The 20,263-nt window shown below is 39.5% G+C and overlaps 2 protein-coding genes and 1 non-coding gene across 3 annotated transcripts; 2 read left to right on the forward strand and 1 right to left on the reverse strand.

Moving 5' to 3' along the window:
- The first annotated feature begins 3 nt into the window (after window positions 1-3).
- Window positions 4-9,342, forward strand: heca (hdc homolog, cell cycle regulator). Its single transcript, XM_055054468.1, has 5 exons — window positions 4-456; window positions 3,713-4,724; window positions 5,789-5,955; window positions 7,524-7,678; window positions 8,899-9,342. The coding sequence occupies exons 1-5, from the start codon at window positions 291-293 to the stop codon at window positions 9,061-9,063; spliced, it is 1,665 nt and encodes a 554-aa protein (XP_054910443.1). The 5' UTR covers window positions 4-290; the 3' UTR covers window positions 9,064-9,342.
- mtif3 (mitochondrial translational initiation factor 3) lies at window positions 9,277-19,719 on the reverse strand. Its single transcript, XM_055054469.1, has 4 exons — window positions 19,619-19,719; window positions 12,990-13,455; window positions 11,628-11,779; window positions 9,277-10,210 (listed from the first exon to the last, which is right to left on the reverse strand). Exons 2-4 carry the CDS (start codon window positions 13,450-13,452, stop codon window positions 9,983-9,985), a joined length of 843 nt encoding a protein of 280 aa, XP_054910444.1. The 5' UTR covers window positions 13,453-13,455; window positions 19,619-19,719; the 3' UTR covers window positions 9,277-9,982.
- On the forward strand, window positions 18,328-18,400 carry trnaa-agc (transfer RNA alanine (anticodon AGC)). Its single transcript has one exon. It is a non-coding gene; the product is annotated as a tRNA-Ala (tRNA).
- Window positions 19,720-20,263: the final 544 nt, after the last annotated feature.

Raw genomic sequence — 20,263 nt, forward strand, 5'->3', positions numbered from 1 at the left:
GGACCAGCGGACGTCAGGGGGTGGAAGAAAACAGCAGAGCAGGAATCAAAACAAGACCCGGACACGCCTTCGCTCTTAGAGGTTATAGCAGCTTATTTCTTCTACCTGCTGCACGCAGCAAAACCCGCGGCTGGAGGAAACGTGCGCCGCCAGGCGAGGCGCAAAATAGAAAGCGCAAACGCTCCGTCGAAGTCCGCAAATGGAGACAACAGAAAAGCCAGACGGCGCTGACGGGAGGCGCTGATAGAGGTCGAAATCCCAGCCGCCGACGTTGCGAATCGCAACGTAAAATGCCCAACCAGAAGAGCAGCAAGGGGAAGAAGAGCAAACGCACGAACAGCAGCGGGGACGAGCAGGAAAATGGAGGCTGCGCGGCCGCAGCGGGAGGCGCGGCCGCGGCGGCGGCGGCGGCGGCTGCTGCAGCCACCGCTGCGCCCCGGACGGAGCGCTCCAGCGGTAAGAGATGTTGGAGAAGTTTGGAGATGTTGCTTTCCGTCCAGGAGAAACTCTAGCTTATCTGCAGCGCTGAGGCGCTCATGCGCTGCGACCCTGCAGACGTTTTCACCCGTCCGATCAGAAACGCATGAGCTGAATTGATTGATTATAGGCAAACAGAGGCGTTACTGCTCGAGGCCTTGCATGAACTGTTTGGTCGTATAAATCAGCTCGTCGCTGTTCCTCAAACTCAGATGGTGATACAGATTTTAAGGCCATCGCGGCTTGTTTCACTCCAACAAAACAAGCTGAAATCACTTTGAAGTGCGCATTTTGGACTCTTGGTCTATGTGGAACTTTAAAACGCCTTCCTGCGGGCCTCAGCTGTGTTTCCTGGCGCACACCTTGTCCGCACTCAGGTTAAGCTTGTGGCCTTCTTCCTCGACGGTAACGCTGACACCTCAGCGCTTGCGTGCGCAGCCGAACTCCACTGACCGCAGCTGGAGAAGTCATCCCGCTGCAAGCCGCACAAATATGGCTGAGGACGAGCTGTCCGTTAGAGGGCTGCAGCAGGAGCCAGGCCGTCAAAGTAAAATCAGCGCATAAACAGCGGGATTAAATGCAGCTTTGCGTCATTTGCGGGGTCAGGTTTTCAGCCGAGGAGCCAAACGATAAACAGCAACAGAACTTGTTGATATCTCCGAAACTTTTTCCTCATTTTGCAGCCACAAGCTGCAACATATTTGTTTACATTGAGATTTTGTGATTGAACTAAAACAATATGCAGACTTGTTTTTGTTTTGCTTCTTTTTTAGCTTTACATTATGGTATAAAGTTATCAGAAACATAACTAAAGTGTTGCTGCGAGTCTTTCATGCATGTGTGGGAAGTCCTTTAATCTCCACGACAACCATTCAGCAGTGAAAAACGCCTGGTTGGACCTGGCTCCGCCTTCAAGGGCACAGCTCCTCCTCCAAGCTTTCTCATAACAAACCAGCTCCTTCAGACTAGCCAGCAGCAATTAGCAAACACGTGGTGGAACTGCTAAGTTCGTTATGAGACTTTCTTAAAGGGTTAATAGTGGAGCCATGTTGTGATGACTTCCTGGAGGCGGAGTTTCAGAAAGAGCAGGAGTTTTTAAAGAGACAGAGGCCCAATTACAATGTACAATTTTTTTCCCGTCATATTTGACCTATCAAGCATTTTTATAACAGAAGGTAACATAGTTACTTGATTTGCTCTAAAATGACACAATGTTTCTGAAAAACGTATTTTTCTCATACAAAACCCTGAAAATGAATGAAGCTGTTAAAGGCTGGACGGGTTTATCCAATCCTCACAGAACATCTGGATTCATAACTTATCCACCGTTTGACTCTGTTCACTTATTGAGCGACTCGAAACCAATTGGTTTCATTGGGTTTTATGTTTCAGACTTTTACAAGAAGTTGATTTGTTGCCTGAAAGCTCAATTAAACGTACTAAAGTTTGTGTTTGTAACATGGCAAAATGGGAAACATGTTCATTATAGCAACATTTATGGCCCACAGATGTGGAAATTGGCGTTTAACTTCACATGATGGTTAAAAACGCATCACGTTACATAATGAAAAGAATCATAACAAAATCACAAACCAACAACAGATGCAACCTGCCAACAACTCTGAGTAAATGTTACTGAATTTGGGATAAATTACTTCTTAGAAATTTGCTTCACTTCCAGAGGGAAACTTAAACTCCTCAAATATGACGACTTTTTGTTTCGTTTACTTTTTGTATAAATCTCCCAGCATCCTTTGCTCCATGTTGATGATCTTATGTCTATACAGACTAAAATACTTTTACTTATATTTAATTTTCTGATTAAATACACAACTTTAAAAAGTTTTAATCTACAGTAAGAATGTTTAAATTCATTAACCACTTCCATGGTGTATAACTATTTAAGTCGGGGTGACCAAAATGTGGTGCAAGGGCCATTTGTGGCCCCAAACTGCAGCTCAAGAGTGAAACATGTCTAATGCAGATTACTTTTTATTTTTAAACACTTTTTTTTAGAATGAAAAATGTTGATTATAACAGAAAGTACGTGTCTTTTTATAACAAAGTTTCTATCTGGAGACTTTTACTGAAAAGCTAACTTTGCGTCACCAAAATCAGATTTTATTTAACTTATTTAATTTGGCAAAATGTAGCAAGTGCTTTTGAAAGAAAGTAACTCAAATCCTGTTCTCATAATTGAGAATAAATGTGTTCAACTCAGCATGAAACATTTTGTAAACTAGAAGCCTTGATTTTAAATTAATTCTGCAAACATGCAAAATTCTTTCAAATTTTTTCTCTCCGATAAACAGTGTTCCGTAGCAAATGAAATTAAATTGGACGACTTTATTTGCTTTTTTAACCTTTAATGTTTTCTTTTTCCACATAACAAAAAGTTTGGACACTCCTGACTTACAGACATACTTTACGAAAAAGTTAGTTGCTCCTGTATTCAAGTTTGCATAATTATTTTTACTTATTTAAAACATTATTTTATTTATCTAATCTAAATGTGTTTGCTCTTTTTCTTGTAATATATATAAAAACAGAAAAACGTTCACAAATCCATCAAAACCATAATAAACGTCACAGTTATGCATGAATGCACTTGGGCTAAATACTAATCCCCATTAATGATTCACACATATATAAATATAACCATAAAACATTTATTATTCATCTGAAACTCCCAATACAACGTCTGAGTTTTGAATGAGAAGATTTCTTAAGAAAAAAGATCAACACTGACACAACACTGGTGTGTAATAGAGACAGAGAGCTGACAGCGCACCGGAAGAGGAAGAAGGAAACCCCCCCCACACACACACACACACACACACACACACACACACACACACACCCCTCTCATGTTCTCAACTCGGTGAAGCCGTCTGCCAATGTTAGTTGGCCTTGTTTTAAAGAAGCTGCTGACAGTCCTGAATGTCCTAATTCAATTCTAGAAATAGATGCTATTAGTGACATTTTCACCATTTTCTGTTTTTATTTTAATTCAGCTTATGGTGAAAAACCTGCTTCAGGCTAAAATGACACCCAATATGAGCTTCATGTGACCCATTACTGGAACAATAACGACAATGTTCATTAGACAAGTAGTCAATTAAGCTTGATTAATCGTTTCAGCCCTACTCAAAATTGGACTTTTTTTCTGGAAATGTCAGATTTGGAGTCATGCGGGTGTTTGACCAGCTGGTTGCTCTTCTTTCTGTCCACTCAGAGGTCCAGTGCGCCTCCCCTCTGGGCTGCAGCCTGGGCCGCCCCATCGACCTGGAGAAGGACGACCACCAGCGGGTCCTCTGCAACAACGAGCTCTGCCCGTACGGCAACTGGATGCACCTGCAGTGCTTCTACGAGTGGGAGAGCTCCATCCTGGTCCAGTTCAACTGCATCGGCCGCGCCCGCTCCTGGAACGAGAAGCAGTGCCGGCAGAACATGTGGACCAAGAAGGGCTACGACCTGGCCTTTAGGTTCTGCTCCTGCCGCTGCGGACAGGGCCACCTGAAGAAGGACACCGACTGGTACCAGGTGAAACGCATGCAGGACGAGCGCAAGAAGAAGCCGTCGGAGCGCAGCGCCGGCAGGACTGGGGCGAGCGGGGGCGCCGTGGGGCCCGGGGACGGTCCGTTTGAAGAGCCTAAGAAGAGCAAGCCAGCAGCAGCTGGCGCATCGGGGGGCAAGTTATCGCAAAGGGCCTCCAGCCAGGAGTTACCTCGTAGACAATCAGTGGACCGCCAGAACTCCATAGAAAGAGGGGGACATGCGGCGGGAGGACTGTCTCCGCTGGGGCCCCCTCAGAAATCCCCATGCGACTCCCCTGGACTGTCCCCTCCCAGCGGGTTTAACTTCTCCCCGACGGCAGTTCTCGGGTCCGGAGGTGCCGGGCTGCGAGGTCCCCGCCAGCTGGGCGAGTTCTTCAAATCGGCCGTCCACATGGACCCCCAGAGGAAACACCTGCTGGCCGGCGGCGCTCTGAGTCGCCCCGCCGCCTCAGCCGGCGGTCCTCACCTGGACCCCGGGTCCGTCTTCCCGCTGCAGCTGTCCTTCGCCCTCCCGCTCCATCCGCGGCTGACCGGCGGCGGAGGGGACGGGACCCACCCTCACCCGGTGCAGTTCCTGAGGAGGCTGGACCTCTCGGAGCTCCTCACCCACGTCCCCCGCCACAAACTCAACACGTACCACGTCCGCATGGAGGACGACGCCCAGGCCGGCCAGGGGGAGGAGCTGCGCAGGTACAGCTTACAGAAATGAATCTTGAAAACGACTCTTAAACTCATCCTGTACGACCATTGTTGGTAGAAAAAACAATTACTTCTTTTCTCTACGTAGCTGTACTACACAATGAAGATGGCATCATACGCCGTTCGTCTCACAAAAAAACTTATGTTTCCACCATAAATCTCAGAAATTCTCTACAAAAAACAAGGAAATTTCTTAGCTTTCAAAGTCAAACATTAACAAGAAACCTTCAGAATTTTTTATATTAATCTCAGAAACATTGGAGAAAAGAAAACATGGAAATTTCTGAGTTTTAAAACTAAAAAAAAAAAATCAGAATATTTTTTTTTCTTGAAAATATCTGAAATTAATCTCAGTTTCTTAAATTTTTCTTGAATTTTTTTCACTTTTCAAACTTAGAAATTTTCTAGAAACGTTTCTAGAAAACTTGATTAATCTCAAAATCGAGTTTTTTTTTTGTAACAAATTTTAAACCTTTCAGACTAAGACATTTCCAAGTTTATTTTCTAGTTGTATCACCCATAGACATATCCTAACTAATGGAAGGATGCACAATATGTCACCTTTAAAGAAACTGAGTATGACGACTCTTTTATGTGCAGCACAGTTAAATTGCTGCTGCAATTCACTTCAACATAGAAAGAGCAGAGCTCGTACTCCTGGGCTTCTACTTCTGTGTATGTTTGATTAGGCCCCTTATAATAGCAAAAAAAAAAGGTTACCAAAGTGCGACAGAGACGTAGAGTCAGCCAGGTTCAAAGCAAAGGAACTTAAGGTGTTTAACAAAAACAGAACGCTGTTTTCTTTGTTTTCCGGTGTACATTTGTTCAGCTTCTTTCCTGTTTTCTCTCACATTCCTCCTTTTATCAATACCAGGTTTTGGGTCGGGGAAAAATGTCCATGTGGTTTTTTTGTGCGCACTGTGTATGTATCTAAGCTTCAGCAGCAAAACAATTTATTGAATGAGTTTATATCAGAGGAACTTTGAGGCTCCCACCAGGTTTTTACCCTGACCTATGCTTTTGGTTTTTTGCCCTTGGGCATTTCCGTCCTGCAGGTTTATCCTGTCTGCTCTCAGTGCGAGCCAGAGGAACGTGGTCAACTGCGCTCTGTGCCACCGCTCGCTGCCCGTGTTCGAGCAGTTCCCCCTGGTGGACGGGACGCTGTTCCTCAGTCCGTCACGCCACGACGAGATCGAATACGACGTCCCCTGCCACCTTCAAGGTCAGGTTTGAGACTATCAAATCTGTACAGTTACAAAAGTCTGATTTTTGCCACTTCCTGGTCACTTTTATTGATAAAACGCCAATAAAACGTTTTAATCTTGCTGGTTAACATTAATGAGTTAATCTGAAGCTGATCAATCTTATCAACTAATTGGTAAGCAACTATTTCTTAAAAACTTGAGTTTTTTATTTTATCAGGGGTTACATTTTTCATAATATGCTGAATCTAAAATATAAAAATTACAATTTTAACATTATTTGTGTCAGCTGCATGACTAGATAAACAGAAAACAATTTTCTCCCATTTTTAAACTTATTTATATTTATAAAATATAATAAAACAGGAACTTATCGGTTACTGAACAGAAAAAAAAGATAAAAAGGATAAAATGGAGATAATCAGACAGAAATACCATCTTTTCTCTTGAAGAAAAATCAACCTTATTTGCATCATTTTTTTTCCTGTCATCACATCTTTGCCTTCGTAGCAAATCAGTAATTTTTAAATCAGAAGTTAAGGTCATAATTGAAGAAAGGAGTTTGTTGAGTGTTTATATTTCAAAACAGAACCGCATAAGTTGCATTTTGTGTCCCACATCAGACACTTGTTGGACCGTTTCTCGTCCCTGTCCTAGAATAGCCGCCATCTTTAATCTTCTATCAACTTCCAAGTGAAGAGCTTTTAAAAAACATGTATTCAGATAAACTTTCACTAGCAGGTCAGTCTCAGAATGAGAACATGCATCATCAAATTACTGTCTGAAAAAGAAAACACTGACCCATCTGTCTGCGTTGTGCGTGGAGATGTAAGATTTTCTGCCGACTTCTGCACAGTCCCAACATGAATGTGAATCAGCACAGCTGCAGCATGGAGCGTCTTTGATGTGCTGACCCACAAGCTTTGATATTCTTGTCTTTGATATGCAGAAGCATGGAAGGGTTGTTTATTCCAGGGCAGAACCAAAGGAGAAGTGTAAAATGCCTCACACATATTTAACATGGTCTAATTCAACTATAACACTCTGGTTGTATGAATTACATCGCTATTTTTTAACATTTCAAGCAAGTAAATTTAAAATTTGGTCTTTCTTAAAGGGAAAGGTGAAGAAAACCAAGAAATACATCACCAGGATTTACTCACCTCTGTGTAGATTTATTTCTTTCAAACATTTAGAGTTGGATAGAGGTGGACAGAAAACCCAAACGGTGTACTCAAGTAAACGTAAAAAGTAAAGCATTATACAACTACATCTAAAGTGCATTAAGAAAAGGTTACTGAAGTAAATATAATTAAGTAAATGTAACTAGTTACCACTCAACTCTGCAGTTGGGTTATTTTAAGAAATTAAAGCTTTTTTTAATGGAAATTTTAAAAGAGAGAACCCATTCTCTCCTGTAAGTTTTTTCTTAGGCCTACAGTTTTAATAATCATCAAAAAAAATCTTTCAAATATGACATAAAACATGGTGGAAAAGCTACTTTAAACATCTTCTCTTATAATAACTTTTAATTACTTTACAGATTCATTTTTCTGTCTAATAATTTTTGTTGTTTGGCTTTCAACAGGTCGATTAATGCACCTCTATGCCATCTGTGTGGACTGCTTGGAGGGCGTCCACAAGATCGTCTGTATTAAGTGCAAATCACGCTGGGACGGGAGCTGGCACCAGCTGGGCACCATGTATACCTACGATATACTGGCTGCTTCACCTTGCTGCCAGGTGGGTAAACTGACCACAGCCAATTAATATTTAGGCATTGTTCACCCTTGAAATCTGATTGGTAAAACCAATACATAATACATACATCATACATAAATACATCATACATAAATCAAAGTGGCAAATTTCCATGCCTAGTCCTGTTGGCTTATTGTTTTAATAATAATAATAATAAAAACTCTACATTCACTAGTTTGCCAAGCGGCGCTAAAAAGGTTTTTATACACTTAAGCCAGGCTAAGCTAAGCAGGCTAATTGTTAGCATAAGGCTCCTGTTATTGTTTCACAATCACCATTAATATATCTTATCTATTGTTTCAAGTTTATTTTTGTTAAATGGGACATTAAAAATTAATCAAACTTTACATGCAAGTACATGAAATGATAGCAAAGTAGATAATTTCCACCTCTAGTCCCGTTACTCTTATGTTTAGTAAGAAAAAGCAGCCTCACACTGCTACATAAAACTATTTATAAAGGACAAAAGAGGGTAATTAAACAGTGGTTGTTTGCCATTTGTAGTCTATAAGAGTTCAATGATGCTCGCTTTCAGTTGATAAGTTGACTAGAGTTAGCATAATGATGCTAAAAACAGACCTAAGCCAGGCTAAGCTAAACCAGCTAACTCTTTAGCCGAACTACAACAAATATGTTCCTTTTAGTCCTTTTTGCTGTTTTAAAGCCAGCATTAGTACATTTTTATTTATTGTTTGACATTTTTTCTTCTTCTTTTAAATAAAAAATTACATTTTAATTAACATTTACATGCAAATACATGAGATGACAGAAGAAGTGGCTAATTTTCACTTCTATGATTAATAAGTGTTTGCAATTTGTAATCTATAATAGTTATATCATTTTCCCTTTAAGTTGATAAGTTAACCAGCCCCATCATAAATACGCTAAAAGTAGAGTTTGAGTCACTAATGTCAAATTAGTAGCATAACTTCTTTCATCGTGCTGTAATAAACTGTTGTAGTTCGCTGACGACATGCTAGCTAATGCTAAAACGGCAAGACGAATGTGAGTAACCAAGGCAACCAGTGAGAACGCCGGTTCGGGCCTTGCCGCAGCCGAGTTGCGCGCGCATCCGCTCTGTTTACAAATTACCCACGCTAAGCTAAATAGGCTAATTGCTCCGCTGGGCTGTTGGTAAACAAACAAACGTATCTGCTAGCAGTGTCAGCTCACCTGTGTGTCCACTTCCTGTTTGTCCTCAGGCTCGGCTCAACTGTAAGCACTGCGGCAAGCCGGTGGTGGACGTCCGAGTCGGGATGCAGTATTTCTCAGAGTACAGCAACGTCCAGCAGTGCCCTCACTGCGGCAACCTGGACTATCACTTCGTTAAGCCTTTCTCCTCATACAAAGTACTAGAGGCTTATTGACAAACGTTGCAACACACGCTAGTTCAGATGCTTTTTGTTCTCATTTTCTAACACAATCTAGGAAAGATCTTTAATTTTCTGGGGCCTTAAAGGTGTTTTTTTTTATGATTTTAAGTTCTCCCTTTTAAAAACAAAATATGACGCAAGTGTGAGAGAGAAGTGTTGATAAAGTGTGGCGCACACACATTTATCTGAGACAAGTGAATGTACCTGTAAGCCAAATTTGCTTTTATTTTTTACCAAAACCGATCTTAAAATAAAGAGAAAGATTCACACTGATGATGCCGTCGCTCATTCTTTACATCTTCAACCTTTAGCAATTATTTCATTTATTTCCACACAGTTCGGAAAACTAAAACAAGCCAATCACATTCAGAATAAACGGAGAATATCCATGAGTAATCTGCAGCTTTTTCACAAAACCAGCCATATGTTCACACCCAAGACTATTAGGTTACAGGAATATCTGCTCTCATCGACTGTTTTACAGCTTTTATTCTGCCAGAGAGTTGAAGTTGCTGCTTCATTATCTCTCTTCTTGTCCTTGCACGTCTATGTAATCCTCGTCTCATCTTACAGCAGCGTCTTATTGCCTCTGCTTACTGAAACATGATTCAGTTCGGTCACTTTTAGGTCATTTTGAGTCTATTTCTAGTTCTTTTGCCTGTGTGTGCAGTGGATTTATCTTACTGTAAGGTCACTTACTAGTTTGTGGGTCTGGAGCATCTAAATGTGACCTGTGTGAACACTTTCATGTTTGTTCTGCTTGAGTCCAGTATTTTTATGTCATTTTAAGACTCACTAACCTCCCAACATGAGAACCCAGCTGCCTCCGTTGATAAATATGACCTTAACCGCTCTGATTCTGCTGTAACATTCAGGCACCAGACGGTTTGTCCGTGTGAAACCGTCTCTCCCATCACTGCTGCACGACTTCCTCCTTTGTGTCCGTGTTGCTAACAGGAAGTGTTTTACTGGCTTCAGGCTGCGCCTTCTCAGCTTTGGTCTTTGCTTTCTGCGCCAGCTCCTTGGCGGACGGCGGTCGGAGGATGCACATGGCCGTCTGACCTTCTCGTGTGACCTTTGGCTTGGAGACAAAGGCTGTCATCATGGTCATTTGCTCCACCATTCCCTCCAGAGTTTTGTCCTGCAGAGAGAACAACGTCATTAGATCTTATCAGAAAGTGTCCTTGCCAGAGTTGGGTAGTAACTGGTTACATTTAATCAAGTAACCTTTTGAAAAAAATTACTTTTAGGAGTATTTTTACTATGCTGTACTTTTTACTTTTACATGAGTAATTTTATTATAATGTATTTCTACTCTTGAGTAAAATTTCTGGATTTTCTACCCATTGAATGAATAAAAACATGTTTTAACCAAACATTTGCCAGACACACATACATCTGCAGTTTATATTAAAGTTTTATAAGTTTTAAAATGAAAAACACTGATTTGGGAAAATTTTCTTTTACCTGACTTTTTTTTTATTACTTGTATAAATTATTGTCATTTTGGTTCTTAAAAAAAACAAAATTCTCACATTTTGGTCCATCTGATTGTGTAATTTTAAAATATTGAATTGTTGATAATTTGATTAGTTAATCAGTTCTTAAGCAGACTTTTTACTAAATACTTTTTACTCTTACTTGAATAATTTCTTGGACATATAGTTTATACTTCTGAGTGAAAATATGTTGAAGTAGTGCTAATTTTTGTGTGCTCTACCCACCTGTTCTTACTGATTTCTGTGTTTTTGCTTTTTTTTGGCCACATTTGAATGTTTTATATCAAATTTAATTTAAAAAACAGTTTAGAGTGGATGGAAAGTTAAATCTTTACATGGCATATAGGAGAAAAGTAAGAAGACTATGCAAGGAAAATGTATTTACTAAAGTAGAACCATGAAGAAGTAAAATAATAATAATAAAGCAACAGATCACAGTCCAACCTCACAGTCTCACTGACAAACACAAAATCTTACCAAGTATTTTTGGTCCAGTTTCTATCAAAAATGTTAGTCCACTTGAAATAAAACTTACAAGTAACTTTTCTGCAAAATAGGAGCTTTTTAAAATGAATAACTCCTAAATATTGATTTTAAAAAGTTCCAGTTCTATTAGCAGATTATTTCACTTGTAACATGGGACAAATGTGTCACATAAGAAAAGTTAGTTTTGTTTACTAAGATATTTGAGTTGGAAACTAGACCCAAAATATTTACAGTGCTGGAAAGCATCACAAAACATTTTCTCAACTGGCAATTAACCTATTTACAACATCAGGCTAGTTTCCAAATGTTCATAAAATCCTTGCTTTGTTTGGTATTAAATATGTTTTTCTGATATGATCCATTTAAGAGGCTGAAAATTAATATTTGTGATTTAAAGGCTAAAAGGAAAATAAATTATCATTCAGAAAAAAATTCAATAAGTCAAAAGAAAAAAATCTATTTGCTAATAAATAGGTGATTTTTTTTTTCCTTTAGACTCAAGATATCTGTCCAGAAATGAAACCCAAACTTTTAAAATGATATAAATATTCCTGATTTGTGAGTAAAGCTCACCAGGTCATCACTGGGCTGGTTGCGTCTTCCCTGCAGCGTCAGCCTGACGTGATGTTTCTTCTCCAGCCAGCTCTCCACCTGTTTCAGCTTCGTGGACAGATCGTGGGACGCGATGCCGGCTGAGATGTTGAGCTGCTTCAGCTGGACAGGACCTGCAGAGATCATGGAGGGAAAACCTGAGTCAGAAAACCGTCAGCACGCTCACTCATTTTCACTCTCGTGAAACAATCACTGATCTCAACTTGTTGCCATTTTTGGTGCCTGACAGGAGCGTGAAATAAATGAAGAGTAGCAACCCTGCTGATACAAATCTGAAGTAAAAGTATTTTTTTATAAAATTGTTTTTATATTTTCTGCTTTTGCAGAAAATCTAAATGACAAAAAATTGGACCAGAAGTAACATTTGTATGAATGTTTTATTTTTCATAGGAACATGTTGCAAAAACTGCAATAATAAATGTCAAACCAGCAAAACTTTGTAACAGTTGCTCTTTCTACTTTACCATCTTTGTGTAGATCTTAGTTCTTAATTGTGGCTTGGTCTATTCAAAAACTTTTATTTTGTTTGCTTGAAGTTGTTTTTTGGTTTATTTGAATGCATGTTGACTCATTTTATAGAAAAACTCTGAACTTTCTGGGTCAAAACTGACCTATATTTGAACTTAATAACTGTTATCCACCTTGACTCAGAGCCAACAGTAGAAATGTGAGCCCAGAGCATGATGCTGCCTCTACCAGGGAGTTTCTTTTGGTCCTGTTGTTTTTGTATCAGACGCCCACTAAGTTTTTTTCTATTATTTTAGTCATACCTGAATGTTTTTGTTAGGAGAAAAATCTTGTGATTCTCTCTAGTCCTAACATTTAGAAAATGGAGGAGATCATCTTAACTTTTAAATAAAACTTATAATTTCCAGCTGTTTGAGTAATTTCCGTCTCGTTTTACATTAATTTTATCACCGTTTTTTAAAATACGTTCCATGGTTTATCGATAATGCTGATGATGTTGCTCATCTACTGACTGATGTCTTTGAACAATTATGTCATTTTTATTCTCTGAAATCTCTGCAGATTATAGCTATAACTGAAGATGGAAATATTAGAATAAATCCAGCAGGGAAAGCTGAGTTTTATTTCAGGCTAATCAGATATATGGCAGCTGCAAATTCAGTTAAAATTTAAATTAAATCATGCCTCAACAAAGTGTCAGCACTTCTATACAAACAAGTAACTGCACCTTTTGATTATTTTATATTTTAATACTTATCAAATTTTTAGTTGTCAGATAAAACATATTGTTTCTTTTATCCGTATGAAGTGAATAGTTGTGATCTTCTGGACATTAAAGCGATTTAGGTTTCATACCTGTTTTTGCCTTATTTTGCTCACGGAGTCTCAGCTGCTCCTCATGGATCTGTTTCCCGCTCATCAGCTGGTACACCGGCGGCTCTTTGTCTTCCCTCACCAGCACCAGCTTCAGATTCTTCTCGTTCATGATTTTGATCACGTCGGAGCGATGCATCAACCCCAGTTCCTCTCCCTCCTCATCGATCACCTGGATCTCTCTGTGAGGGATCTTCCGCCCGACGCTGCTGATGGAGGCGTTGGCGCGAGGATCCTGCTTCTTCTTCTTCTTCTTCGCTGCTGGAGTCGGTTCTTCTGTAGGAACCTCCGTGGAGAACGCAGATGGTCTCCAGGACGAAGAGACGATGTCGTGTCTTTCACAGAGTCCGGCTGATCTCAGAGCTGGTGTCCGGTAGCCGGGCCTGCCGCCGCACACGGCTCTCACCGTGTGGCCCAGAAGCCACCGCACACAACCTGCAGACATTTCCTGCACACAACAACCGCAGTGAAAGAAATTAATTAAAAAAATAAAAACAAATTAATGCTAAAAATGTAGAAGAGTAACAACCCCAAACCACTTCTCACTGAAATCACTTCCATTTGGAAACAATATCATAATATGGTCGATAAATTCTGAAAGTAATTATTGCTTTGGGCTCTAGCTCCATAGACTATTTTTAAACCTGGCCACTTTTTACTGATTATTCCTATGTATAAGTGGCACATATGATTATTTATTGATGCATTTTATTGGCTATGTTTGGCAATTATGGAATTGGAAAGTAAATCAATAGCAATATCAATAGATCAGGATGCACAACATTTATTACATTTTCAACAGTGTGGTTCGCTTTCACACTGCACTGTGTCAGCTGAATTAAGTTTTGGCACATCCACATTGTTTAGTTTTTAGCTTCTGTTCGATGCCTGAATGATTCAACATTGATGAAATGGATCAGGTATGTCCCAGTGGAGACGTAAGAAATCGCTGATTGCTCTGCGGCTCGTTTTTACTTTGAATCGAAAGTTATTCTGGCTTTAACGTGTTTTTTTAAAAAGATGAACGTTCTCGGTGATATTAAAACGCTTTCATTAATGTTGTTGTGCTTTTGATCATGTTATAGAGCTTAAGCAAATTGTGGTTTCAATTTGAACCTCAGGGCCACCGTACACCCTGGAGCCAGGCTGGGGCGCTTTGGGAGCCCCTGGTGGCCAGTGGCTGATATGACAATAAAAATCCTTTAATCCCTGAACAATATCAACTATTTGTGCATCGAGAAATACACTTAGCATACTAAGGTAAATGTTATTTAATTTAGTTAAGAATAATTATCGTACTATCAATAAATGACTTCTAATGCATGTTGTTAGTTGGCAGAGCAACAATAACACCTTTATCAGCTCAAAGGTTCAAACTGATGAAAAGTGAGGATGGATGCTCTCTGCTAAAATATTCCTCGCCATCTTCCATGTTCTTTCAGCAAACAGTGGAGACAGAGTTGTTTTTGGTTTCTCCACCATTGACCTGCTACTTTACCCGCCATTGAAAGTTTTATTAAAGTTTGTCTGCTAGTCTGCAGCTCATGTGACCAAAGCAGGCGAGGAGGTGAAAGGTTAAAACAGTCAACATTGTCTTGTTGGGAAACCCCAAGATCACTGGGAGTCTAAAAAGATACATTTTATTATTATAGTTCATTTTTATCTCCAAAGAGTGGTGCTGCAAAAGTTTGAACAATCACAACGGACTGATTAGTGTGAAAAGATGTTCAATATTATTTTATTTTAAACACTTATTGAATGCTGAAACACCTATTCATTGATATTTTAACAATTGAATTGGTTTTTATCAATGCAACCTGGCACAACATTCAGATTTTTGATCTGGGCCCAAATGGAAATGAGTTTGATGTCCCTGACATAAGACAAGAGACTCATGGACTATTTTGACTGTAAACAAGATATTTGGAGGTGGAATGATGTCACACCGCCAGCAAAGGATTCTGTGATGTCACTGGCGATGCCGTCTGTGATGTCATCAACTGCAGAATTGTATGTAACACAATTCTGCATATTTGTCATTGCTCGCAATACTACTGACCAGTTCAGACGCTCGTAAACTCTTTAAGATATTTTATCGACGATTTCATTGATAGTGTTTGAGAAAATGTCTCAGCAAGGTGCAAGATCAACCATGATGGGATTTAATCCAAGGAGGGGAAACCACCAACACCCCAAGGCAGGAGCTCTACTGCCAACCCTGATGATTTGGAAAAAGAGATCCATCGACTGAACGGCCTTTTAAACAAGGAAAAGGCCAAAAGGATTGCAGTGAGAGAGAAACTGGAGGAAGAGCTCCAAGAGATGGAGTTTCAACTCAAGAAGCAGGAGGAACTGAAAGTTGGCTATTTTGATCAGGCCTGCAGAGCGAAGGCCGAACTAGAAAGCCTGCAGAAGTTCAGAGATGTGGAAGTCCTGAAATTTGATGTGATCGCTTCTCAGGCTCAGATTGAAATCAACGATATGGAGAAAGAGGAAATTCAGCAGAAATATGAACAAGTGAGGGTCTCCTGCTTTCACACAGTTGAAGCTTTTATGGATGAACTACATGAAGAGAAAGAGAGGAATAAGGCCCTAGAGGAAGAACTGAAGGAGCTCCAAACATCGTACCAGGAGCTCAATGCTAAATATAACGCGGACATGGCACAAAGGAGGGAAGAAGCAAAGTCACAAACACTTTACGAGAAAAAGATTAGTGAGAAACAACAATTATTGGATAATGCAAAAACCGAGATAGAAATGATGAGGAATGAAATGTCGGGGAAAATTGAGGCGATGCAAGAATCGGAACAAATTTTACAGAGAGAATTGGAGGAATCTAAAAAATTGTATCATGATCTGATGTTGACTCATGAGAAAGAAATCTCAATCCTCAAACAGACCTGGAGCGATGCCAACAGGAGCTAAGGCAAAAAAAAAAAAATAATTTAGAAAACCTCTTGAAAATTAAGGAGCTGACCGACGAACTTAAGCCGAGAGACAAAGTGCAGAAATCTTGAAGAAGCAAATAACAGAAGACAGGAGATTATACCTAGAGAACACAGAGGAGAAAAAGAAGCTCATCGACATATTGGAAATGAAAAACACTGTCCTGCAGAAAACATCAAAAGTTGAGATAAAGTGCCTGCAGGACAAACTGAGCAACGTCATGGAAGAAGTAAAAAAAGTGGACATTTTGTATCAAGACCTCTCCATCAAATATGAAAGAGACATCAGTTCACTTAAAAAATCAGCCGAACGAAACCAAATTAAACGTTTTTTTGTGGATAATATTGTTGAGTCTACGAACGATTTACTGTCAACCAACACAGCGAGTCCTCAAGAAGAAGAGGAAACATCAGTCGGCCATGTTGACCCGATTAATGAATCAAATGATAACATGGATTCAGACGAGGAACAACCTGGACAACCTGAACCACAACCAGAACCAGAACCAGAACCAGAACCAGAACCAGAACAAGAACAAGAACCAAAACCAGAACCAGAACCAGAACCAGAACAAGAACAGGAACCGGAACAAGAACCAGAACCAGAACAAGAACCAGAACAAGAACAAGAACAGGAACAAGAACAAGAACAAGAACAGGAACCGGAACAAGAACCAGAACCAGAACCAGAACCAGAACAAGAACAAGAACAAGAACAAGAACAGGAACCGGAACAAGAACCAGAACCAGAACCAGAACCAGAACAAGAACCAGACCCAGAACAGGAACCGGAACAAGAACCAGAACCAGAACCGGAACAAGAACCAGAACCAGAACCAGAACAAGAACCAAAACCAGAACAAGAACCAGAACCAGAACCAGAACCAGAACCAGAACCAGAACAAGAACAAGAACCAGAACCAGAACAGGAACCGGAACAAGAACCAGAACCAGAACAAGAACCAAAACCAGAACAAGAACCAGTACCAGAACCAGAACCAGAACCAGAACCAGAACAAGAACCAAAACCAAACCAGAACCAGAACCAGAACCAGAACCAGAACAAGAACAAGAACCAGAACCAGAACCAGAACCAGAACCAGAACCAGAACCAGAACCAGGACCAGAACCAGAATCAGAACCAGGTTGTTCTAAGGACTCTGACACCATTGAGAAAATCGTGACTCAAGAAGAAAGTGATCTTCAGGATATAGATGGTAAAAAGAAACCGAAAAAAACTATTTGGAAAAGAATAAAAAAATTTCTAGGTTTTAAATCAAAGAAAAACAAACAGTGAGAAGGATAAGAGATTCGTTCAGTATTTATCAAAAACTTTATAGTTTTAAAGTTTTAAAATTTTATGGTTCTAAAACCTTATAGTTTCAAAGTTCTAAAACTTTATAGTTTTAAAGTTTTAAAACTTTATAGTTTTAAAGTTTTAAAACTTTATAGTTTTAAAGTTTTAAAACTTTAAAGTTTTAAAGTTTTAAAACTTTAAAGTTTTAAAAGTTCTAAAACTTTATAGTTTTAAAGTTTTAAAACTTTAAATTTTAAAACAAAGTTTTAAAGACAGAACTTTGTCTTTAAAAAGAGTTTTTCCCCCGATTGACAAAATAGATCCTCCCAACCCAACAGAAAAATGGTGGGCAGCACGGTGGCGCAGCGGTTAGCGCTGCGTCTTCACAGACACCATCTGTGTGGAGTTTGCATGGTCTCCCCGTGTTTGCGTGGGTTTTCCCCGGGCGCTCCGGTTCCCCCCACATCCCCTAAAACATGCAGGTCAGGTCAGTTTGTCACTGCAAATCGTCCCCAAAACAGTTTATAAACTCCAACAATGTTCAGTTTTATTGTTAAACTTGTAAAATTAATTGGCATTTTCCCTCCACTGGTTTAGTGATAGAGGCTCATTACTGCAACACTCAGCTAAATATTTATAGCAACGTGTTGATTAAAATTTCCTCTTTTAATAGTAATGATTTCTGTTTATTTTCACTGTACTTGTGCTTTCATGGTTTGACCTTTGGTTGACCTTTTCACATTAAATTGTCCTAAATTGTAGCTCGTTATGCTGCGTTTAAACCTGTATTTTAGAGAAGATTAGCAAAAGGATCACGCAGTGGCGTCTTTAGGACGACTGTGTCTCTGTGGGTAAATGGACTTCTTGTGACCAGAAGGTTGTCAGTTTGATTTCAGCTTTCTCGGATTTAAAAAGTCAAAGAAAAACAAAGAGTGAGAAGTATAAAGAAGATTAATTAGGATTATTATTAGAATAAAGACATTAAAGAGAAGAACTGAGGACCTCTGTGTTTGGGGCAAGTTTTAAGGTTTTAGACACGAGAGGCGTCACTAACGTCAGTGTGATCGCAAAGCATCATGGGGGATTAGCTCAAATGGTAGAGCGCTCGCTTAGCATGCGAGAGGTAGCGGGATCGATGCCCGCATCCTCCAGCTTTTCGTTTTTAGTTTTTGTCTTTACTTTTCCGTTTAACTGCATTTTCATTGATGTTCGTTGACTTTTTTCATCCGACACTGTTAAAAATACTCCCAAGCTAGTTGTGTAGTTTTGTTGTGGAGCCTACCGTCAATCACATTCACACATTGGTAGGGAGAACATAACGACATTTGTCGGTGCTAAATACTCAATGACTAATTTTTTGCACTTTTCATTTATTAAAATTAGTCAAAATAGCGGCACTTCTCTACAATCTCCAGTAATTCCTTCAAATCCGCATGAAATCCGTGGCAATAAACGCTTCATGACGGAAAAACCGCAGTGCATTCAACTAAAATGATGCGCTTTACCTGTAATTAAACAATGCACAATAATATATTAACAGTAATACGAGTGAAAGGTATAATACTGGCATATTTAAGAGAAAGAAATAAGAAGGTGGAAGGCGATTGGTCAAAAGTAAGCCAACCAGCTCGGCATGTGATTGGCTCACCGGAACATGGCTCGCGCACCGATTGGCTGGCTGGGGCTTACTTTGCTCAAACATCGAGTTGCTGTCGATGGGAGCAAGAGGTAGCGGGATCGATGCCCGCATCCTCCAGCTTTTCGTTTTTTAGTTTTTGTCTTTACTTTTCCGTTTAACTGCAGTTTTAACAGTTTTTATTGATATTCGTTCTTTTTTTTTTCATCCGAAACTGTTGCTACTTCCAAGTTATTTGTGTAGTTTTGCTGTGGAACCTACAATCAATCACATTCACACATTGAGAGAACATAACATTTGTCTTTTGCTGCTGAGGTGACAAGAAGTCAATAAAGGTTAATATCCGAGCGTTAGAGTCTGAACTGAACATTCACTGTTTTCCACTCTTTTATTTCTACTCCACGGCTCTAAAATAGACAGTAAGGTTACGCTTAAAGCTGCTAAAAAATAAAAATCGCCAGTGAATTTTATCAAATTAACGTTAGCTGTCTGATTTCTAAATGCAATTGTACACAGATAATGAGTACAATGCAATTTATAGTCAACAAAATGATAAAAACAGTCTGTTTATGGAGAGTTTGCTTTTAAATTGTCTTCAAACACTTAAAACTGACCTCCAGCAAACCCCCGGAAAAACAGCGTTTCAAACAAACGTTTTAAAAAACAAAAACTCTTTCTAATATGCATAAACTACATTTCCTCCGTGTGTCAAATACATCTGCACATGTTTTACCTCAGTAGTGAATTGTTTTTCAGACCTCTGTGAGCAGCTGCAGGGTGACTGTGTCCACTTCCGCCTTGCACTACTTCACGGGACTATGCGTCAGAAAAAGCGCTCTGCTGCCCCCTGGCGGCCAGGACACGGAAACGGAACCCAAAATTAGCAAAACAAATTCACATTCTGCACGTTTCAGACGTTTTCTCGCTTCAGCAGCTCGGGATTTAATAAGTGGGTCAAAAACAGATTACAATTAATACAAATTTATGAAAGTCAAACTAAACATATATATAAAATTCCTTTTTCGAAATTTGAAGGCTGCACCAAATGTGAATTTTTATTTATTTTCTTTAATTTATTTTTTGGAGAGTTTTTAAAACAAAATACACATGTTGCAGTGGGTTAAACCCCTCTTTTGCACAAATAAAAGCCCACGCTTCATCATAAAAATCTATATTACAAATCAGGCCTTTAAAGAAGGCATAAACTGACAGAAATGGAAATCTGACACATCTAATTGGGGATATGCAAATATTATCTTTGCAAAAGCATCTGGAGGATTTTGGAGCTGAAGTTAGCTTGTTTCGGAAGTATTACCAACACTGCAACATCCCCTTTAAAATAAAGTAGCTTACCTTGAATTATCACAATAAAATGCAT

The sequence above is a fragment of the Poeciliopsis prolifica genome, unplaced genomic scaffold, assembly GCF_027474105.1.
Source record: "Poeciliopsis prolifica strain line A6 unplaced genomic scaffold, Auburn_PproV2 SCAFFOLD039, whole genome shotgun sequence".
NCBI lineage: Eukaryota > Metazoa > Chordata > Actinopteri > Cyprinodontiformes > Poeciliidae > Poeciliopsis > Poeciliopsis prolifica.